The sequence below is a fragment of the Spinacia oleracea genome, chromosome 3 (assembly GCF_020520425.1).
Source record: "Spinacia oleracea cultivar Varoflay chromosome 3, BTI_SOV_V1, whole genome shotgun sequence".
NCBI lineage: Eukaryota > Viridiplantae > Streptophyta > Magnoliopsida > Caryophyllales > Amaranthaceae > Spinacia > Spinacia oleracea.
Genome location: NC_079489.1, coordinates 6,387,817 through 6,411,825, shown reverse-complemented (window position 1 = coordinate 6,411,825; position 24,009 = coordinate 6,387,817). Strand labels below are relative to the sequence as shown.

Here is a 24,009-nt window from a genome sequence, read left to right as displayed (position 1 = left end):
ATATGTTCATATTTTATAGTGTTTTTACCCCTGTCCCTTAGTACTTTTTGATCTCAAATGAGCTCTTCAGAGCGATTTTTAGTACTAATGTGCTCCTTGTAGTGTGTTTGTAGTTTCAAGTTCATCATTGTAGGAATTAGCATATTTGTGTGCATTTCCTACTCATTTGAATCAATACAAGAGATTATGTACTTTCGAGAGCACAAACATTGAGTTGGAAGAGTTTTGAAGTAAAGCGAATAACGAAAGAAGTAGAAACCTGTTCATCAAGGACGCGCGTCTTGGCTTTAATGATTCGTTTTTTGTTCGGTTTTTGGGCAAGACTATATAAACTAAAGCCCTTAGTTATTTGTAGACATCTTATTTTCTAGCTTAGAACCCGAGTTTATTTTCATTACTTAGTTTATTCTCTCAATTTATCAAACACTTAGTTTATTATTTCAATTAAAATCTCCAACTTTTGAGTTATTCCCTTGTTCTTTATTTAGGTATTATTTCAATTCAGAGTTTGTTTATTCAATTTCATTGCTTTTACTTGCTTTATTAGTTGTCCCTAATTATGTTTACATTGATTAATATTATGTTGCTTATTTCAATCATGCGTGAGTAGTCTAATTTCTATGGTTTAGGGGATCCATAAATGTATGATTGAGGATTGTATTAGATATAAATATCTGATTTTTAACTATTTTCTATGGCTTGTTTTATTTGTTCGTCAATTCTGTTCAGTCGGACTATTTTGATTGGATTTGATGAATCTTAGATTATGCGCCGAGAGGTATAAATCTGATGTTCATGATCTGTGGTTATAGATAGGATTTATTTCTGGTACATAGCGAGAGCCTGCTAGTTGTAATTTCCTAAGGAATTCATAAGAATCGAGAGATGCATGTTTTCCTAGTTATGGTCATTAATTGTTTATTATTGTCTGTCGTCAATCCCTAGTCTGCATTTGTGGTGAACCATCGCCCTAGATTCTTTTAATATTGATATTTCTGTATTTTATTATTCTCGTAGTATTAATAAACCAAACCAACCAAAATCTTTGTTCCCAGTAGTCTAGACCTTAGATTTAGTAATAGAAAGAACGCTTACTTCCCTTACTATCTTGTTAGTGGACTTAGGTTTATCTTTGATTAGGCGATACGACTTTAGCCTGTCATACATCAGATAACGTCAAGTCAGACATTTTGAATTTTTATCAAAACATAGGTTTCGTTGGGAGATTGTGAATGGTGTAAGAATTTTACAGCAACAAATCAAGCAAGAACCTAACAAGTGTGTTTTTGTTGTCCTTGATGAACAGCTTGATTACCAATTAAGAGTATTGTACTCAACGGTCAAGAATAGAGTTTCTTTGGAACAAAATATGCTCACATATTATTCAGTTCATTAGGACTATAGAAAATTGTGAAGAAGGGTTTCTTTATGAGGTAAGACGGGTGTTGGAATGCTTCCTAATAATGGGAGTTGTTCCTATGTATACAACGTTTAATGATGGAGCTGATATCTATGTAAAAGGTGATACTTATACAAGGTAAACTGTTTATGAAAAGGTAAAGTTCCGTCAATAACATATAATGTGGTATTCTTAGTTGATGATTGTGAATGTGAAAGAGTATATTATGTGGCGTATCAAAATGCTCAAGGAAGACCCGAGTAAGAGTATGTGTTGACTGGGAATCTCTTGATTAGAATCTAACTTACTCAAAAAAGTACACTACGGATGTTGTCCACACCTGTATTGTGTTACAAAAACAATCACCGGGTGTCTTTGGAGGATCTTCGAACTCAGACAAGCTTTATTGAACATCATATCCATGAGATTCACCGTGTTTCTGCCTCGTCATTCTCTCAATTCCTCATAAAACGTTCCAATGAACCTTCTCTTGTAAATTAGTGAGCAACCATATATCAACAATAACTCCCATGTCTTAAACTTTGTTTCAATTTAAATTAAATCAGACAAGGTTTTTCCCCTCATTTCTATATTATTAAAGATTGTTATTCTAATTCAATTTATCTTAGAATGACAATATATTTTTTTGTCTTATGCTTATATCTAAATCCAAGGAGAACTTATTAGTTATTACTACCCTGCTCATGAGTTTTGAGATATTCCTAAAAGTTAACAGTGATGAAAAACTTAACAATATATTAGCTTAGGACCCGTGCAATGCTCAAATGTTACTAAATTTGTTTACGAAGTATTATTAATTATTCGTAAGTAATAATTTACAATTATGAATTTTTTTTAATAATATATACAATTTATTTGTATTGTGTTACATGTGATTTAGAAAATAATATGTAGAAATGAAAAATAACAACGTAAAATATATTATATTTATGTAAAACATAGTTACTTCAAATTGACTAATTAAATAAGGTGTACGTTATACTATATACGTACAGTGTAGACTTTTATTTTCAACATTTTCATTTTTTTCGGGGAAAATTTAAAGAGAAATTTTGTTTAAGAAAAATAGATTAAGTTTAAGAAACATAAAAACGTGATATATCTAAATTATTAGGGGTTAAAATTCAAACATTTTTTTTGTAAAATTTGATTCATCAGGGATTTAAGTTTTGAGACCGAATTAGATACGTAGATGTAGCTTTAGAGCATATTGCATTGAAAAATAATTTTAGTCTAGGTTAGACTAGTATTATAGATTAAAATCTATATAATTTCATCATTGTTATTTTAAAATATACTTTTAAATTTAGGTTAGGACTGATCATACAAAATACATGTAGTAGATTATATGTTCTAAATTACAACAAAATATAAAATAATTATATTACTATCTTATTAAAATTTGTCTTTTCATTTTTTAGTTTAAGTAAAAGTTCTTGTTATAAAATTTTGAATGTGGGTTATGAATCTTATGACCCATATCAATTTTTCAGTTTTTTGTAATAAATATTCAAAATTACCATGACTTTTGTTTTTTAATAGAAATTTATTTGTCATTATTTGTGATTATTATTATTATTATAGAAATTTATTAGTCATTTATTTGTCATTATTTATTTATTATTATTATTTATTTATTTATTTATTCATTATTATTATTATTCTTATTCATTTCCCTTTTCCTTTTATTATTATTATTACTTCGTATTATTATTACTACTTCATACGAATTGAAGTACAATATATTTATTATTATTATTATTATTATTATTATTTTGGCCTGAAATTCGTCGATAGAACTTTTAATCGATGCTAGAACTCATTAAGTTAAAATGGTACTACTTATAATGTTTAGAGTTAAATATAAATTCAATTCTATTACTCCATATAATTTTTGGAAAAAAATTTAAATGACAGATTGAAGAATTTTTGAAAATAAAACATTTATCATAAATTTTTGTTAAATCTTTAAAATAACCACCCCCATAAAATTTACTTAAATAATAACGGGAAAAAGGAATTTCCCATAAAACTTTACTGTTTCTAAAATGTTTATATTGCTTCTAATATATTAGTAATATGAACAAATTAGAAAATATATATTTACATCTATTACAAATTTTATAAGAAATTACTTATTCGATTAAAAAACTTATTCTGAGTTTTTTTAGTAAAATAGTACGGAGTAAGATTTTTTATAATCAAAATTATGCATGTTTATTATTTATTAGAATCCCATCGACTCTTCCACGGATTTTTTTTCCAACTCCACTATCACACGTGAAATTATGGATTAATTATTAATTGATTATAAAAAAAAGTGACACATCTTTTGGGTATTAATTTTAGATAAATTTTGTAAATATGTTATAGAGATATGGATGTCTAATAATATCACATACAATTAATTTAATATTGTATTGATTTGAAAAAGTCATAAGGTAGGTCAGGAGTTTGATGAATTTTTTTATAGATATTTTGTATTATTTAAGATTCTTGCCATAAAATTGAAAATTAGAAGGAAATGAAATTATTATTTTTTCCCATAAAAAATTGTGTTTTCGAAAGTTTCTTGAATAAAAATATTTAATTTTTTAAACAAAAGTAAGAACAACATCAAGATATCACAGTGTCACTTCTGGAGAATTGATTTTTGTTTTTTACATGAATTGTGAAGACCTAACATAATATTTCTTACCCCTTTAGGATCTAACATATTAGAGAATACTCCCTACGTTTCGAAATAATGTGGAAGGTTTCCTCAAATGGGTGTTTCAAAATAATAGGGACAATGTGTTTTATTCTAATTTTGGTATATGACTCATCATACTTAATGAATTCATACTACTCTCTTTTCCACTTTACTTACAACATTATGCTTTCATAAAAGCGTACATTTTCCCGGTCTAAATCAAGCAGATTTTACATGAAGAAGATTTGGCTTGATGAGAAGAAAAAAAAGGCATTAAGAGACCCTTCTAGCCCAACCCTATACACTCTAAGATACTTTTTCAAACCTGCTCCCATTTCGAGTCAAGAGAAAGCTCCAGAAATTGCAATACAAAAGAAAAAGGGATGTTTGAGGCAAAGAGCGAACACTTTTCCTACGCCACAACCTCCAAGGTCTACTCAACATAAAGTAGGCCTTAATGAAACCTTTATGGGATTGGTTCATAAAATGAATAGTTTTCCCATTTTTTAACTCTGTACCACGGGTTTCACTATTTTAGTAAACAATAATGGAGTAATTCCCTCATCTTTTTTAGATGTCTAACAGTGGGATTTGAGCTTTGCTGGATTTTTCACTGTTTTTTATAGATAATAATAAAGAATATTTGTTTATGCAAAAATACTAAGCGCGTGAACTAGCTTAGTCGTCCTTACCGTCGTAAAATAAGAGCACCTGGCTTTGCCCATTCACAAGGACTCAAACCGTTGACATCCGCCACATGGTAAACCACCGTCTCTCAGGCCCTCCGTCGAGAAGGGACGAAATTCGGCCTTAGTGATCCGACGGTGCCGAGTGGAAGGGTCGTCGAATCAACAACTATATAATATTTCTATTATTTTTACTATTTTCCGGAATTTTAGCACCGATTAGCAAAGGACCCGAGAAATAGTGAAAGTTCTAGTTACAGTAATGTTATCATTTAGTTCGTGTACCCCCAGGGTAAGTATTTCCCTAAAATAATGCTTTACCTAAGGATTTCGACAACTTTCCACTCAATCTACTTTTATATTCTCTTTTTTCTCATAACTTTCAACCAAACCTATTTTTTTTTTATTCTTCTTTCTTACACCACTCCATTCAACCTAATTTTTTATTATCTTTTCTTACAACATTCCTCTTTTCTCATACTTATTTCTTACATTCCAATCATTTATCTTGATTGTTGTAAAATACGTAAGTGTTCTCATTATTTTGAAACGGAGGTAGTATATATAGTTTTAAAAAGTTTCTTTACTAGATAGTTATAAATAAATAAATAAATAACACAATAGGAGATGACGCGTGTCATTCCTGATGTGTCTTTTAGTATATCACACTTAGTATTACAACTAACTTTATTGGATAAAGAGAAATGTCCGTGCGGGGCATAATCTAAATATTTATACTTCCTCCGTTCCGGAAATATTACACCATGGTCTCTAACTATTACTGTGGCTCTTAGTATCTCAAATCATGTGTAAGTAAAAATTATAAAAAAATAATACTTAAAAAATATATATCGATACGAATCTAACATGACCCACATGACTAATATTTCCTTACGTACGAATCACAAAATATGGTCAAAGTCGTAGTGTGAATAGTGTAAAAAACAAATGGTGCGATACTTCCGAAACGGAGGAAGTATTAAAATCCCGTAGACAATTATCATTAAAATAGTTACTCTATAGATATTTTTTCCTAATTAAAAGAATGACGGATAAATTGTTATTGCCCCTTTCATTGTCTTATTTATTTTTAAAAAAATTAAAACAAACAATGGTACATGGACAAAATTATTTTCATCCACATTCATCACTCTCTATCAAGCACTAAGTTATCTCATTCACCTACTTTTGGTAGTCATACCCCACTTAATATACGCCTCATTTACCTCATTATTCGATCATTTAATGCCTATCCACCCTCCCAATCTCCATCTCAAGAGGCAGGGACAAAAATAAAATTCATTCACACTCCATCACCCACCTTACTATAGTACACGGTTTCAAAAACTTGAATTTGCATCCCAAGAATGTGTATACTAATAATTATTATACCCTAAATCCTTACTAGGACAGTTATTATTTTATTACCATAAGTAAGAAAAGGTTCTCCCTGTGTCTTTCAGGTGCTGTGCTAATCATGGCGTGATCACGCCATTAGCTACTGGACTTTACAGTAGACTTGGGGCATGCACAGCCCAGGAAAATAGTAGACTTGGACTCTGATAAGGGGGAGAGTTAATTTTCTGATGTAGTACTAGTTCCAAACGTTCCATTACCAAAATGAAAATATTACAATACAATTATCAAACCAAAGATGAACTAGTACCAAAGAAAAAAAAATGTTGCATATACAAAAATAGAAAAGACAAAACATACCAAGTGAAAGATCACAACAAAGAATCTGCCAGCAAAAACCCTACTTAAAAGCAGCCAGCAGAAACTTGCAGCAACAAGACACATTTAACATCTACGTCCAGAGTTTTCAACCAAAAACATCGGGCATCAAGCAATGTCCCATTGGTCATCATCATAAAGCACATATTTGCTAAAATGACTGACCCTAAATTTCCACTCTCCTTTTATAGGATCGTAGGACAAAAACTCAGCACCTTGATCCTCCGCTTTCTTCTTGAGCATCTCCTTGTATTTCTCAATTCTCGGTCCTTCTAAAATCTGATTACCAGTCTTTTTATCAAAGCACTTGATGTTAAGAAGGGTTACCTCAGCAGCCTTGTTGAGACCTTGACCTACGGGAGGTTTCTTGCTGTCGTCCATGTAGACAATTACCTCTCGATTGTTGAACTGCATAAGTGTCTCAAGATCAAGCCGTCTTACATCAGTCTCCCCCAGAAATTTAATGCTTCCATAATTATGTCGTCCCACAACAAAATCCTTGACGTGTCTGCAGAATCCCGGTTCAGCCCTTTCTTTAGCAGCCAGCTCTTGGATACGGGGCTCCGTGTAATAATCGGAGTGTCGAAGTTTAGGCATCATTGCCTCAATATCAGCCCCATGCTCATACACTATAGCCGCCTCACCAGCTCTGTGACCTGAAAGTGTAATGTATGAATTTCCTTTATGGTTTGAAGTATCATCAGACATGGCACCAGGTTTCTGGCTGGTTCTAACAGGATGACTTCGTTCGTTGATCAACCCATTTCCATTGGAAATTCCTGAAAATAGCCAGAATTATGAGAAGCGAAATAAAGAGAGTGTTTAGTTCTAAACAATGCACAAGGCAGCCCAGGTCGCATCCAGCATCCCTGAGGGCAGAAGTTCAAAAAAGCTCATGCAAGACACGAGGCACACTGCTTAGTGTATCTTTTGTCTACTGAGACAGATCTTTTTTTAAAACTTGAAAGACCAACTTTCAAATTATAATTGTAGTTTATAGGATCAAACACGAGCAAATTTTCCACAATTTTGTTCAATATGAACCCTAATTTAAAAACTTCGTTTGCCTAACTGGCTAAGTCTCAACATAGAAGCAAGTATGGAATAGATAGTATAAAAAGAAGAAATCTTTAATACGCGACGATTGTATAGGGCGAAGAAGACAAGAACGGGTTCAGAGCTGCAGAGTAAGGTGGAAGAAAAGGTGGAAAAGAGAGAAAGAATGTTACTCGTTTGCCTAACTGGCTAAGTCTCAACATAGAAGCAAGTGCGGAATAGATAGTATAAAAAGAAGAAATCTTTAATACGTGACGACTGTATAGGTCGAAGAAGACGAGAACGAGTTCAGAGCTGCAGACCAAGGTGGAAGAAAAGGTGGAAAAGAGAGAAAGAATGTTGTTCTAGTCTGGTGTGCACCTCGCATACATGAGACCTAGGTGCCTCAGTGAGCCAAACATTACTTATAACTAAGGGGAAGTAATACAAACAACTTTGACAATTTTCATAAATCCTCATTGCTCTCAATCAAGCAAACATGAAATCCAATAGAATGGCAAACCTACCAAGTAAGTATCGACCCTTCAAATCACACTAATATTTCACATGCGTATACTCAACACGATACTATGTTACCTATATTTTACTCAAGGCGACACGAAATCACCTACCAAACGGGTGTAGCCAAGAGGTAGGAAAGGCTTATAACTTATGGATAACCTTATGCGGTTAAGGATGTGGGAAAAGAGGAAAATCACCTAGCAATTGAACGACAAGATCTTTAAGAATATTGTAGCTTTCTGCCATTTTTATTGTTGCTGTTGATGTTTAATGAACTGAAGTTGGCTTCTTTACAGGTAAGGCTTTGACTGTTTATAGCTTTTGTTGGGTTCACCGTTCATGTCAAAAAAACACATTGTATCGAATAAGAATATTGTACTTAATTGTTTTTAACCAGAGTACTGTCACTTTTCTTTCCCTTGGTCAGTCCTAAAAATTAGGGTTAAATTTTGTTATTGGGAGGAAGCAGCATTGATCCTTGAATCTTCCTTCTACCTATAGAGAAATGCTTCAAATTCATACTTCTTCACAAGCTTCTTTAAAGGTGTTTCGGTAATGGTGATTTTGATGATTGATTGTATGGTGTAACCTTTAAGAAATTTTTATGGGAGAATAAATCATTGTCAAGATTTACGCTTTTGGAGCTATAAGTCAACTGAAACCTTAACAAAGGGAAGCTCCATATTAGATGGTGGTAGACTAGTAGTGGTTATAAATTAACAGTTTGTACAGTGTGCATAATTGCACATTGCTAAGCTTTGGATGGTTATCACACCAATTCTGCTAGAGTACTGTCACAAAGGATGATAGAATTTGTCATTTGCAAATCAGAAAACAAAATTAGTCAAAGAGAATTTGTGAACAAATCCTCGAGCATAGTTAATCAAATCAGGAAAGAAGAAGTTACTTACTACCATTTCCTTCAGCAAGGGATCCGTTCTGAGGATGCTCATTCTCTTTGAGTGTATTACCTTTCAAAGTATTAAAAAAGAGGGAGGAGAAGTTAAACATCAATTTTGCATCAAAAAAAGAAGTTAAAACAGCAATTGAAGTTTTAAAATTCGAATATATCTATAAAGACTGCAAATGTGGACTCTTAAACATAAAGCAACTCGCATCCTAGAAGATGCATAAAAAATAGTTCCAGAGTCATTAATACTTTGAGATTGCTTTGTACATCTAGATCTAACTAGCTGCTCCACTCGAAACAATTCACACATGTCCATTCCACTTTTTTCATTAAGTTTAACTTCTGTTATTATCATCTACCAAAGACATTCTACTTACACCACCATCCACTTGAAAAACAAAGTCTGCAGTACAATGATGTGAAGACAAAGGGAACAGCTAACTAAAGATATTCACCAGCTAATGCGCTGGATTAATATTTTAGCTCTTACAAGATGTAGAAATTCAATACCATTTTCATGCACCAAGACGCATGCTTCCTTCATTGAAGATTTCGGCCACTGATCAATCGGCCGGATTATCAAAGCTCTTGGATTTTCCCTGGGAACAAATAGAGCATCTGCCTTTGGAGTGCTAGGTGCTTCATCATCATCACTGAAAAAAGGAACCTGAATGCCACAATCACATTTATGAGAAATTTGCATTATTGCAAGAACCCACAATGAGAAAGATTCAAAAACACACCCTTGAACCATCATTCTTGGGATGATATTTCCTTGCGGGTAGCCTGATCCGCCTCTGAGACAAATGCCTTGATGTTAAAAAGGATGATATTCTGACAGGGGTGGGTTTATCGACAACCTAGCAAGAAGATAATAGCATCAAATTCACAAATATGTGTGCATATATCTGCGACATGATTGTCAACGATGAGCTAAAATGTAATGTTTACAGGCATGCTAGATATCCCATATTGAATTGATGGTGAGGCTCCAGTATTGCCAATTGACATATGAGGCATTGCTGGAAGGGTCCCAAAAGGATTTGTGACTGCAACTGGTTGTGCAACTGCAGATATCTGATTTGCAGAACTGTGACAAGCAAGTGAATAGAGTATATTTTAGTAATCAATTTCCTATGTATGCTGTTCGAGTAATAAACTTCATATGTATACTGGAAAGTACTCCAAGTTGAGTTGCTTATAAAAACTATATGCTTGCATGAGTAAGTACTAAGTAGTAACACAATATGTCCCAAATACTTTCCAAAGAAAATAGGGCACGGTATGACGGACAGTTTTTTCTTTTCTTTCTGTTCAAAATTTGCTTTAATAAGAATTAACAAAATGATGTCGTAGTTGGAATTATAGGCTTATAGAACTGCAGAAAATGAAAAATATATATGTTCCGCTGCTCACATCACTAAATCTGTTTCTGTTAACATTATTCATACTCCGGTCTTATTTTGTATGTGGAATACATCCTAAGTTGAGTGTATTTTTGTGAAAAATGAAACTTCACAACTTATAGTTCAGTTTATAGTGTTAATTTTTTCTTCCTTGTATCCTGAAACTGCTATTTGTAGTTAATTAGAGTAGCTACAATTTGTGCCTTTTCATCTCTCATTTCAGATTCAAAACACCCTTATGCATAGCAGAAAATCCACAGCCTTCACAAGAGAAACTCCGGTATTCTATGCCTCTCAATATGTAGGCACAGTTAACCTTCACATTTATGTTGACCTACTTTACCTCTTCTCTAATGCGAAAAGGCCTAATTTATCTGTTCTTTCAGACCTAAGCCTACCTGCTCGCCCACAGCCTAAAGGGTGCTAAGAGCCTAAACACCTTTTCCTGTTGATAAGGAAAACGGCATTGTTGCCTCTGCCCTCCTCTAATCCCGAACCCAGTATATTGGATAAAAAATTAAATTACCTACCAAAAATTATTTTTGCATAGGATGCTTATCATGCATGAGTCAAACAAGCATTTCTTCAATGCAACACATGCCAAAGACTCCAAAGCTTATGGACAAATTAAAAAAATAAAGCAGGCCTAACATAGTTTAGAAGGAATAACAAACAGAAAAACATACGGCAGTCCAGGACCCTGTGAAAACATGCCAGATCCAGCAAAGCCACTGCTCCCACCTAATACATGGAATATATAATCAGAAATGTGTATACAAACATAACTTGCAAAAGCAAAGATCAAAATTAACTAAAGTACCTAATGGTGTCTGTCCAAAGGTGCTGAAAGTACTGTTTGTCTGTGTGGGAAGACTGGATTGAAAAGGAGTTGAAAGAGAGGGCTGCAAGTCAGCCAAAAACCAAATAAACAATAAGAACCGCAATCAGGGAGCACAAATATTTACTCTCAAATTTTCTGTCATAGAAATTCCATTAAGAAGAGAGTACACAGAGTGAGCAAATGCGACAAATATACTCTTCCAGAATAGCTTACTAGAAGAGTAGACCATTTCTGGATAGCCAGAAAATTTAGAACACCCAGCCTAATCCAAATATTGTGCACCATATGTATTATCAAGATCTCCAAAAAATCCTTCACAAGAAATTTTGAACTTTTGCCAGTGCATTAGACACTCTCAGCACACTCCTAAAAAGTCCCTCAAAATTATCCAAAAACCAGGCAAGAAAACAAACATATCCCACAAAGATTCGATGGACCAATGAGGGACACTGCAAGACAAGCAGAATACCTAAAAATCTGACAACTCCTAGCCCTAAAAGAAAAGAAAATAAATAAAGAGGCTTGAGTAGGAAAAACGCAAGTTCATAGAATTATAGCAGACCACACCATTCTACTCCAAACACCTAATAAAGCTTTTGCCTATAGAAACTATCAAGCTCACATTTCAGAACATATGGCTCCATTCCAACCACTCACAAAGAAATAACACAGGATTGAAGAAAGGGATTAATATGGTCTCTAAATCTGCAGTTTTACGTGAGTTCAGTTTACCAAAGCTACAGACAAACAAAGCCTACCCCTGTGACATCCTAATACCAACTAGAAACCTGCTCGCAGAAGTACACTAGTAATATCAACATCGTAATCTCTGTAAGGCACCTTTTGACTGAAATGTGTGAGGGCATGAGCTTAGAATTACACAAAGTCTTACCCTTACATTGCTCATGTACAATTCATCCCAAGTAGATGTAAGGTAAGGCCTTGTGTGATTCCAAGTTCAAGCTGACCTCATGCCTTCCCGTATTTCAACAGAAGGGTGTCTCATATAGCGTAATAGTTAGAATTTCAAGCAAATGATACGTAAGCCATGTTCATGTACAGAATTCTCAATTGGGGACAAGTAAGCTTGAGATTGCTTAAATAGAAGTACAAAACAAAACAAAACATTATTTTGACCTATAAGACTTCAACCCTAATCTCACATCTATATTCCCAGATCATCACCATCATCAACACTAATTCTCAAAACCCCAATCTCTCCTTTTCAAGGTCGGATGACAATACATTTCACCATCGGTGCCTTGCTGCTCCTTCTAGACACCCACACCGTCATTCATTGCCCAGCCTTCCCTACCTTGCAGCCGTTTTCTTTCCATAATAAAGACGCCACACCCACACCAATCTACTTGAACTTTATATCCATTGTCATTCCATCTCAAGCAAAATGTCATGAGTTGCAAGAAAATCCGTAAGTTGTTAAGATCTAGAAAAATCCTACACTGTAAAATACACATAATAACGGAGAATCATAAGGTATTATCTAATTTGTTGTCTAGGAGGTCACTAGGAGCCTTTGCTTCAGCACTCAAGAGGTAGATGTGTATGTGCGTGTGTCTGTTGGTTGGGGAGGGGGGAGATTCTAGACAAAAAGATGAGAAAGGAGGAGGTGGTAGAGAGGTAGCTATGTTGAAGTGCATAAAGATGAGTAAGAGTACAATGAGAGTTCTTTAAATTTATTTAGGAAAATTTGAGAACTACCTTAAACTTGTTCACTTTTGCGAAAAATTACATATTAAGTTTTTTTTTTTTAAAAACACTAGCCAAACTTTTTAATCACTTTGACTAGCACTACCAATTGATGGATTTCGTCAAAAAATCATCTTTGGGCCCACCTTTTCCATTTCCATCCAAAAAATTACATGAAAATGACCTAATTCACCTTAGTTACCCGATTTACAACTACCAAACTCCTCTCTCCTTTGATCATTCAAAAAACTGTTTCACTTCATTTTTTAACAAAACTTCTCTTGATCACAATAAGATTCCATCAAGTCTCTCTCTCGTCAACCTTCTCTCTTATGAACAACAAATTTCTGTCTCTCAATCATTTTTAATTATGCAATAACTACAAACTGTTGTTGAGCCATGAAAAAGACGAAAATAAGTTACGGAAGACAAAGGGAAGCAGATTTTGCAATTAAATAAGAGATTAATGGAAGGTAAAATATAATATTTTAGTTCATAGTTACTTCAAGTTTCGTGTGCCGGTTTATTGAAGGAAAGTTTGAAAAATATAAAAACCATTTGCAACCTTCATAAATACATAGTTAGTGGAGGGTAAGTCACTGTTCCTTTATCCCCCTCCTCTCCTCTCTAGAGTTCACAGAACTTAGGGCTCATACCCATCTCCGAGTGTCGAGGATCTGACACCGGTATTTGAGGTAAAATGAAAAGTACGAGTAACATAGGTCATGGCTTCCTTTGGAACAGGAAACCTACAAGGCTACAAGTCTCCATTGCTAGCACACACACTTCATATCACATATTCATATCCAAAGCGAAAACTAGTAAAGCGAGTCCACAAGTTAAACTAAGAAATGGTAACGGAGGAGGAAAAAAAAACTCCATAATTTAGTAAGGACTTACAGTGCTTTGAGGAAATTGGTACTGGTTTTGGTTGCCTGTGGTGCTTGAAAATAAATTTGACCCAAAGGGAGATGGTGAAGTATTATTAAACATATTTTGTCCAAAGTTAGGACTCTGTCCAATAGAAGAACTAGTTTGCCCAAAAGTAGTTCCTGATCCAAGTGTGGATGAGGGCTGCTGAAACAAGGATGGCTGAGAATTCCCAAAAGTGGAACCAAATCCTGTACTAGGTCCTTGAGAAGGCGTAGAACCAAATGTAGTTGTAGATCCAATAGTGGAAGACATTCCACTAAAAAGAGAAGGAGTAGTGCCTGAACCAAATCCTGGAGTAGATGATCCAAACAATGAAGGTGTTGAAGCTGGAGCTGACCCAAAAGAGGTTGTATTAGAACCAAAAGGCGATGAACCAAATGCAGAGGTAGTTGTAGCTCCAAAAACAGAAGGTTTTGAAAATGGATTTGCTTGCGCAGGTGTTGAAAATGGGTTTGATGACGTCTGTGTCTGTCCGAACCCTGGGTTTGCAAAGGGGCTTGACGGTGTTGGTGTTGGTGTTGGCGTTGGTGCTGGAGTAGACATGCCAAAATTCATCCCCGGAGTAGATTGACTGGCAGGAGCAGGGCCGCCTGGAGTACACAGCATTGGATGGTGATAAAACATTAACTCTTTAATATAACAATGGAATAACGAAAAGACTACTATAGCCAATCGTATGCAATCATAAACATTCGACAGTCAAGCAACTTAGCAAATATCGCAATCTAAATGGTGAGTTTACAACTATGCTAAACATCAACAGCGTCTAAGAATATATTCTAATGGATCAAATCAATCACCCAACCAAACAGTACTGTACCATTACCGTAATTCCAAGGCCACATCATCTACAGGCCAATCAGTAGAGTACCAAGAGTCAGATGTATGAAGCCTTCCCAATACAATGATATAATTGCAAGAAAGCTATTCTCAATAGAGTAATGGCCCAAGGATTTAATCATATAAAAGGTAATAATTTGTAAAACTAATACAATGAGATATACATGATAAAACAATTAGCCATAACCACACCGTATACACCCCCAAGAAGACCCTTTAGAAAACCAAGGTTTATGCACAATTAGACAAGAGAAGTTATCCTAAGAACAAAGTGAGAAAATAAGAACTTGGAGGTTTTATTTGAATAGAATCATAATGGTCTAACATATGGTACATAAGCGGGATTCTAGATAGGAAAAATTTTAAGAAGTTATCACTAATTTTTCGGTCAAACTTAATTGAAAAAATGGGTGAAAAAAGCAGGAAGAAACTAGTGATTTAGGCTTTGTTTGGTAAGGTGTCAAACGTTTTCATGGAAAACGATCTTCCCCTTTCCAATCATTTTACGTTGTTTGGTTTGGCAAGGGATAGAAAACAATTTTCCATAACTTTCTCAAAGGTGAAAAAACCTTTTCCATTTGAAAGGGAGGGAAACCACTTTTCCACCTTACCTCCCTCTCCCTTCTTGGCTTTTTCCCCTCAATCTTCACCATCTTCTCCCATTTTCTTTTAAGGAACCAAACAAAGGAAAACTAGTTTGGAATTGTGTTTTTCCTTGGAAAATGTTTTCCATGAAAATATTTTACACCAAAAACATTTTACACCAAGCCAAACGAAGCCTTACAGAAAGAGCCCTTGGCCAAGAAAGAAAACTTTAGCATTGCCATCTGTCACTGAAATTGCCTAATGCCAAATGTAAAGTTGAAACCATCAAAAGAAAACTTTAGCATTGGCTATTTGTCACTGAAATTTTGTCACCTAAAATGGTATACATATGTGATACCTCCATGAACTTCTCGAAACGAAAGTGTGTGAACTACCACTCCCAACACAATTCTTTCCTCCTTTAATGAGATTTAAATCTGGCAACCCCCTATTCCGAATCCCAATTCCTTATTTCCCATACATAAAATCCATTTAACTCCCTTAATCAGGTCAACCAATAAAAGCTCATTCTATCTGCTACACCTTAGGTCTTACAAATATTTGTGCTTTATAGCAACATATACTACCATACTTCACTGCCTACTCCAGAAGCTGCAAATCAGAATAGTTAAAGAAGAACCGGAAAATTGACCCTTATCTACAGAACAATTATAATTTCTACTGACTCGATGCAACAAACCTTGTATCTACTGTAATAATTTCTACAATCACAAATACTGAATAACTATAGAAAAAGCTTCACCATCAGTTCAAACGGGAAGGGAGCAATGGACAAACCTTTATCACCACGCTGGTAATCCTCCCATCTCAGCTCTTCATGACTTTTGTCTTTGTAAGCTGCCATAGCAGATATTGATTCCAACTTCCCAGCTTGGTTACCAGAACCTGCATCCGCTTCTAAAGTCGGTGTGTAATTAGCAACTCTACTTCCTCCCAAATTTGACTGCCCAAAGCCGCCGCCAAAAGTATTGGAACTTGACGCTCCTACATACAAGGAAGCCAAATCATGAATACAGAAGCCATATAGTTAACCAATTATAGCTATACATGTTTAATATGAAATGATTTATATGTCCAAACAATCAAAATTTACCAAATGGAGAAGTTGAGGCACCAAAAGTAGATGGTGTAGACCCAAAACCGGTGCTTCCAAAAGTAGATGTAGTTTGACCAAAGGATGGGCTAGAGCCAAAATTAAAAGATGGAGAACTAGAATTTGCTACATTGAATGACGGAGTGCTAGTAGCCCCAAAACCTGGAGTGCTATTAGTAGCTCCAAAGGTTGGAGTGGTAGCAGCACCAAACGCTTGAGTGGTCGGGGTGCCAAATGCAGAGGTGCCTCCAGCACCAAAGACAGGGGTGCTTGAAGATCCAAATGCTCCTCCTGACCCAAAAGAAGGGGAACTTGACACACCAAAGGCAGCTCCCGTGCTTCCGAAAGCTGAAGTAGGTGTTGAACCAAAGGTAGGAGCGCTGGGAGCTCCAAAAGTAGGGGCGCTTGTGGCGCCAAATGTTGACGTAGTTGATGATCCAAAAGCTGAGGAGCTAGTACCACCAAATGCAGGTTGGCTTGATGCACCAAATGGTGAAGAAGCACCAAATGCATTGCTGCCAAACGCAGGCTGTGATTGTTGAAATGAGCTTCCAAATGGACTTGGTTGGTTACCAGTACCAAATCCTCCAAAAGCAGGCTTCTGCCCAAATGCAGATCCCCCTGCACAAAGTAGAAGTTTGTTTTTAGAATGTTAAAAAAAAAAATCTTCATGTATATATTATCAAGTTTCAATTAAAAAGAAACAAATATTAAGTTTCTATAACCATTACAACTAGTGCATTCTGAGTCAGTGAGTCACCACAAAAGTCTGTTTTTGGCAATCACCTATACAATCCCAAATTCCGGACTCGTGGAAAGACATGACATGAGCGAGGAGACGGCAATGAATCTGATGTTGTAAATTTGTAATGAAAAGGTGAGGGGGGGGTGTAGACAGGAAATATCACATCAACAACATACCTCCAAAGGCGGATGATGAGCTTCCAAAAGCAGGATTGGAACTCCCGAACGCTGGTGATGAAGCAGCACCAAACACCGTTGTTGAAGACATTGGTGATGATGACTGACCAAAAACGCCAGTTGAGGTGCTGCCAAACATTGAACCTCCTGTCTGTGAACCAAAAGGATTAGCTGCACCAAAAGGATTTGGAGCAAAAGGATTATTGGTTGGATTGCTTTGTCCAAAAGGTGACTGGGCTCCAAAGGTTGCACTAGGTGATTGCCCAAAAGCTGATAGAGCATAAAAACAAACAACTTATCAAATAATAAACATTTAACAAGCCCCATAGAGCACATAACAAATTAATCTAAAAAATGAGTATGGCACCCAGACTTATAGCCCAATAACCATCCAAGTGATCAAGACAAGATGTCATACTAGATGGTACAAGCAGAAAAAACAACATTGACAACAAGTCAAACTTTAGGTCCAACCATTCGCAAGACTAAAAGAGTTCAACAGGTACATAGCATCGCAAATGGTATAGAAAAAGGAGGAAAACAGCCAGCCATTATTCAAATTCAACAGACATAATAATTTTGGCATGAAAACAGCTAAAACATTTCGTAAAGGCCACTTGGTAAAAAATTATTAAGTTCTTGTTCCATTATGTGGTTTAGTTCTTGTTCCATTATGTGTTTAAAACCACATAGTGGCATACTGGCATCCATTATAAGCAGTATTGTTAAGGCATGTTAGACATCAGCCATAATAACCTGTTAATAAAGGTATTATAAGCTCACACGCACCCACCTAGCCGTACTATGGATATTTTAAATTTCACACACTAGATAATTTTTAACTCATATTAATCAATTTTATGAACATCTAATATCTTCATAAAATTTCAAGACAAGCTATGTAAAGCATATTCTATATAATCTAAGACCAAAGTTTATATTCTTGAACATAATCTAAGACCTAGGTTCCAAAGATCTTAATACTGCAATGATGAAGTGCAGTTTTAATAATTTTCCAGTTAACTCCGTGATCAAAACAAAGAAAGACGAAACAATCATAGGGCGCCGATTCCACATGACCTTTGATGCTATTGCGACCTCAAAGACTATCTATGAAACTTAGAATTTAAATCACATCTACAAATACGCATGCCCATCTTCAAATTCACATGTTCTACGTAAAACAATGGAGGGCTTGGTGGAGGAAGAATCAAAGATGATCAGTAGAAAGAATATTAGAAGTTCATGACCAATGTATTTCCAACTTTCCACCATTAATGGGAGCTCTTTAGTCTATGAATCTATGCGGAGATGATCTATGCGAAGATTAGTAATGCAAAAAAAAATATTAAGAGAGATCAACTTCGGGCCAAGCTAAACAAACAAACTCTTCTTCAAGAACCAATGTGTCATCTGAATATTAATTCTAGTGGATATATCTCTGCACAACCAAAAATTATATTCGGGGGAATAGTTGAATACAACAATAAATGTGTACGCAAGAGAAGCATGATCTCAGATAAGGCCTCTTGTCACCAGCTGCAAATCTACAACTACGCTAGAAAACACACATTTTACTGGAGTGATGAAACCTATGATACCTGGACTAGGGAAGAAGTGTCGGGTACGGGTACGAGTATCCGGAATGGCAATTCTGAAAATCGGGGACACGGGGATTCTGTCCAAGAAATGGACACGGGGTACAGGGATACGGAAATATTATATACAAAATAAAATAAAATGTTATCATTTTTAAGAATTTATTTTCAAAGAAAATCTGAATTTTTTTATTAAGTCTTTATTGTTTTATTTATTCTGTAAAAAAAATTCAACATGTCATTGATCAATGAAAAGGGGAAAAAATATTTTTTTACTTAAATGTCACGTGAGATAGGCTCAAAGGAAAACCCACTTATTTTTGAGTTTTGACTAGTCAACTCTCTAACATTACCAGATGTTTTTCTCTCCCCTAACCCCACGGCCAACCCATTTTATGTCTGTTTCTCAGTCTCGTCAATATGCGACAAACTCCTCTGTTTTTCAGGCCATCTCCGAGCACTAAAGACCATTGGCTAGTGACGAGAACTCCTCCACCTGAATCACCTCACTCTAGCGACCAAAGGCCCCAACATGAATTTCCTACCCGTGTAAGGGTCGTGTTGTGCCGACACGGGTGTCGTGTCGAAATCTGCCAAGACCGGGTAACAGAGACGCAAACCACTCTAACGTAAAGTGCAATTCTGAGAAAAATTAAAACATTCTCACAGTCTCACGCATTCTAGAAGACAGATGATTACCCTTTTCTTCTTGAACAGTAAAATAAGAGAACAAATTTAGTAAGGGAAGGAGAGGATAACTCCTATACCCCTAGGAACATATTTTGTTGCAGCCAAATCGTGGGTGAAGTGAAATATTATGGATTTAGAGGATCAAACAAAGAGCCAAAAAGATCCGTGAGAAAAAACTGACACACACATTGTGTAGAGAAGCCAAGTGAGTTGTTTGGTCTCTTTCTGCTATGAGCCTATGAAAGATATGAGATTATGTGCAAGACATTATAATTTGAAGAATAAAACAAAATAAAAATAAATTAACACGGTGGTCCCATGTACATAATATCAGGTTCAAGACCAAACATAAAATTAAGAAGATAACAGAATAGGAAGAAAAAAAATTACTGCCACAATAAGCAAGGTGAATCAATACTTACGGCTACTTGAACCAAACATGCTTCTTCACAGAGGTGTCCAGCAGATCCAGTAATGTTAACTCTCCGCAATTACCTGGAGCAAAAATAGTCTAAGATAACATTGAACAACAAGTAATCAAACCAAAACTACTAGGATATTAGAAGGCAGCTTTACTATAATGTCCCTTCTTTTAATTTTCCCCCCTACTCCTTTGTTAAGGACTCAATTAAAAACATACATTAGCAAATAAGTCCTCCTTTAACAATGTTTCCACAAACTTTGAGCCACACCCACAAACATAAGACCCAAAAAAACATCAAAGAAAAGAGTTCAAAATGTCTGAGTTCTTAACAGAGAGGTATTAGGTTAATCTGGTCCACAGGTTAATTTCCAATAAATGCACAGGAACTTGCTGGATGACCTTTGGGCAACTGAGCAAGGGAAAATAGCTAATATTACTAGTAGACACGTGCTAATCAACTGACAATTCTTTAAGGGATTATTTTTTTCTTGTGTGCATAGTGCATACATGATACATGCACTTTCATTCCCCTCCTTAACGTACCGGCGTACCCTTTCTGCAACCTCCTTCAAACAATCCAATGCCAACCAATTTAAGGGCAAGGATCATTATGCGTACCAAGTAGGTCAACCATGTGTTAAATCCCAAGTAGGAGAACCAAATAGCCGGCCTGTGAAAAAGAAATCCTTGGTTTTATGGGTTTAGGTACAGACAGATATTGATACAATCGATTGCAGTACAAAACAATCAAGGTGTTCCACCCAGACTCTGGTATGAACTGTCTACAGAAATTCAATACTCACCAGACTTCAATCCCAAAGAAAGCATCCTAACAGCTATGTCTGATTGCCTTTGCCTCTTCAAATCCCAAGCCAAGTGAAGAGTTCTTAATTTTTATTTACTTCTTATTGTACTAATTCACCACAATGTCACACAGGTCGAGAATTAGCCAGTTCGATACTAAGTTCAGGGAAACAACATGTGAACCTTTCATATAAGTATCCGAGTCACACACCTGTGGAAGTACCCTTGTTGCACACATATATTACAACCAGACAATGGTATCCGTGTCAAATTTGAAAAGGAAAAAGTAGTCCAACCTCAATAATTAAATACTTCCAGTAGGTTAAAATCTTGAATGGTGTACCCCCTAACGTAACTATAACATATATTGATGATCTCTTTTTTCTTCCGTCTTCCTTCACAACTGTTGAGTTTAGATTAGTTTATGCTTATGGCCCCTAGATCAAGGCTCTATGACAGGGTCACAAGGAATCTGAAACAACAAGTCCACAAGGCACCCTCTTCAAAAATAAAATGGTGTAACTTGAGACGTTAACTTGAAATTTTCCTTAAATATCCTTAACCCAATACCTTTGACCATACCATGGTCCAACTACCACTATAATAAATCCTACAACTGCAATAATTAATACCATATCTTCGTCGCCGTCTTGGATGTTTTTGTGACTCTTGTAAACTCAATTCGTCATAATTTATTTATTTTTTCTATTTTTTATCGGAAAAAAGAGAGCAAAAAAAAACATCAAAGTGCTTAATGATCTATCACTCCAGCAGAGACACCCACAAATTTACAGCCAGTGCAGTTCTCGGATAACCCCATTACTTGAAGAAGCTAGGTTGCAATTATAAAATTAGGTATCTAAATCCAGCCAGGGCAGGAGGGGCGCCACTCCTCAGGGAGAAAAGGACCATCTTCACAGCTCTCCATCCTAACATAAACGCGCTATAAACAAAAGCCTTTGAAATTAGGCTGAATGGTTGAAGTAGTTCAATGGTATTTAGGCCTTGTTAATCATCAAACTTTTAAGGCATCCGGGTAAAGAATCTAAGCTAATACAATATCATGAACAAAACCACCACCACTTACATATCCTCAAGCTCAACAAAACAATTCCCCAAGTTCTTATTCAATCAAACCCATAATACGCAGTATAATGAAACTAATAATACAATCAAACTTTACTTTATCATGCCCTTTTGTTATTTCTCTTTTCTACTCTGCTCTATCTTAACAAAAACCGAATTTCCAACTCAATCCCCAAAACGTAGTATCCAATCAAAAACAAATTGATAAAAAAAAAAAAGGAAAATATGATTTTCAAGTACAATTATGAACTGAGTATAGACGAATTAAGACATAAACAACACCAAAACAAACCGGAAAAAACCTAACATTAGAAGATTTCATTAATTGAAACATCATATCAGGCAAAATCCATCATCCCTACATGAGACTAAACACATTTTTGGATCTATAAAAATAGAAATAAAATCAACAGAAAAATCGATACAAAATCGACGCAAAATAGAAAAGTGAAGAAAATAGATGGGGTAAAAAAGCTATACACTGCCGTCAACACCGAGAAAAGCAGCGGCAGAACAGGAGAGGTGGTTAGAAATCCCCAAATTGAAAATCCAAGACGCCGATTAGAGGTGGCAATACAACTAGATGACGGTGATTTTGTCCGAAGAGAGCGGTTAGGGTTTTAAGAGGGAGGAGGAGGAGGCAATAAGAACTCCGGAGGCTGGAGGAGGAAGAAGAAGGGGAAGAAGATGAAGAGAACCGATGCGAGTTAGAGTTTGAGGAGAGAGAAAATTGGTTTGGCTTTTAATGTTTTATTTCCTTTACTTTTGTTTGTAGGAATTTATTTCTCTTCTACCCGAAACTTAAATTTACCATACTACCCAAAAAGATAAAATTGCTCTTTTTATCGTGTTGGATTTTCTCATCTCGTAAATGCTTGAATAATATTAGAGAATTAGACCATCCATGTATCCCGTTGAGTAGCCGGTGAAGGAAATAATGCCCTTGGTCCAAGTATGCATTCTATGTTAAGTCTAATAAATGCGGTTCAGTATTAATTAACAAGTTAATAATTCAGTGAGATCAAGTGAGCTGAATGCCTAGCTAGAGGCCGCTTCAGTTCAAGTGGAATTAATGATATTAATCCACAGCTTACTCTTGACTGAACCCGTAGGGTCACACAAATAGTACGTAAACGGATCAATTATTTAATGGCATTAAATACTCCATCTATGAATATTCGGAACCGACGGATCTTGGTTTCAGTGGGAGCTAAGATCGTCACAGGCAAGAAATGAATACTCCGGAAACGATGATATTGCCGGAAACGGAAATATGGATCGTATCGGAAATATAAATATTATCCAAGTCGTAGATGTTGCCGGAAACGGAAACATGGTACGTATCGGAAAATATTATCGGAAATGGAAATATTGCCAGAATCGGAAATATTGCCGGAAACGGAAATATTGTCAGAATCGGAAATATTACCGGAATCGGAAAATAATTCCGGAAACGGAAATATTAAATATTTTTTCGAAACGGAAATTAATTCCGGAATCGGAAATATTAAATATTGTTCGTATCGGAAATGAATTCCGGAATCGGAAAATTTAATCGGAAGCGCATCGTACGAATAAGCATCGGACGAGGCCTGCCGGACGAGGCCCAGCACGAAGCCAGGCCATCGCCCAGCAAGCCAAGCGCGCCGCACAAACAGCCACGCCAGGCCCAGCGCAAGGCCAGGCCCAGCAGGCTGCGCAGCGCGCACAGCGCGCGCAGCGCGCGCGGGCGCTGCGTGGGCTGCTGCTCGCGCGCACGCATGGGGCCCATCGTGGCAGCCGTGCGTGTGTGTGCAAGTGTTTGTGTTCGTGCACGTTTCCTAAAACATGCAGAGTTCGGTTAATGATTAAATTCCTAATTCTATTTGATAAATTAATTAAATTAGAGTTCTTGTAGGATTCTAGGTTTAATTAATTTGTATCTGAATAGGATTTCGATTCCCTTTCCATACCCCTATAAATATGAGGCTAGGGCTCACAATTTATAACAAGTTTCAAAGTATTCAAAAGTGAGTTTTTTGAGAGAAAATTAAAACACACATCTTGCTCATAAAAGTGCCG

At 35.8% G+C, this 24,009-nt stretch overlaps 1 protein-coding gene across 2 annotated transcripts; it reads right to left on the bottom strand.

Annotated features, from left to right (window-relative positions):
• Positions 1-6,387: 6,387 nt before the first annotated feature.
• On the bottom strand, positions 6,388-22,718 carry LOC110783168 (nuclear pore complex protein NUP98A). 2 transcript variants are annotated; one of them, XM_021987481.2, is made up of 13 exons: positions 22,429-22,718; positions 20,057-20,129; positions 17,347-17,616; positions 16,426-17,046; positions 16,110-16,316; positions 13,854-14,476; positions 11,226-11,307; positions 11,092-11,146; positions 9,951-10,089; positions 9,743-9,859; positions 9,510-9,666; positions 9,001-9,060; positions 6,388-7,311 (listed from the first exon to the last, which is right to left on the bottom strand). In XM_021987481.2, the coding sequence occupies exons 2-13, from the start codon at positions 20,073-20,075 to the stop codon at positions 6,641-6,643; spliced, it is 3,021 nt and encodes a 1,006-aa protein (XP_021843173.1). In that variant the 5' UTR covers positions 20,076-20,129; positions 22,429-22,718; the 3' UTR covers positions 6,388-6,640. The 2 variants fall into 2 exon arrangements, with proteins under 2 accessions (XP_021843173.1, XP_021843174.1); XM_021987482.2 differs by having other exon boundaries at positions 9,004-9,060; positions 22,429-22,703.
• Positions 22,719-24,009: the final 1,291 nt, after the last annotated feature.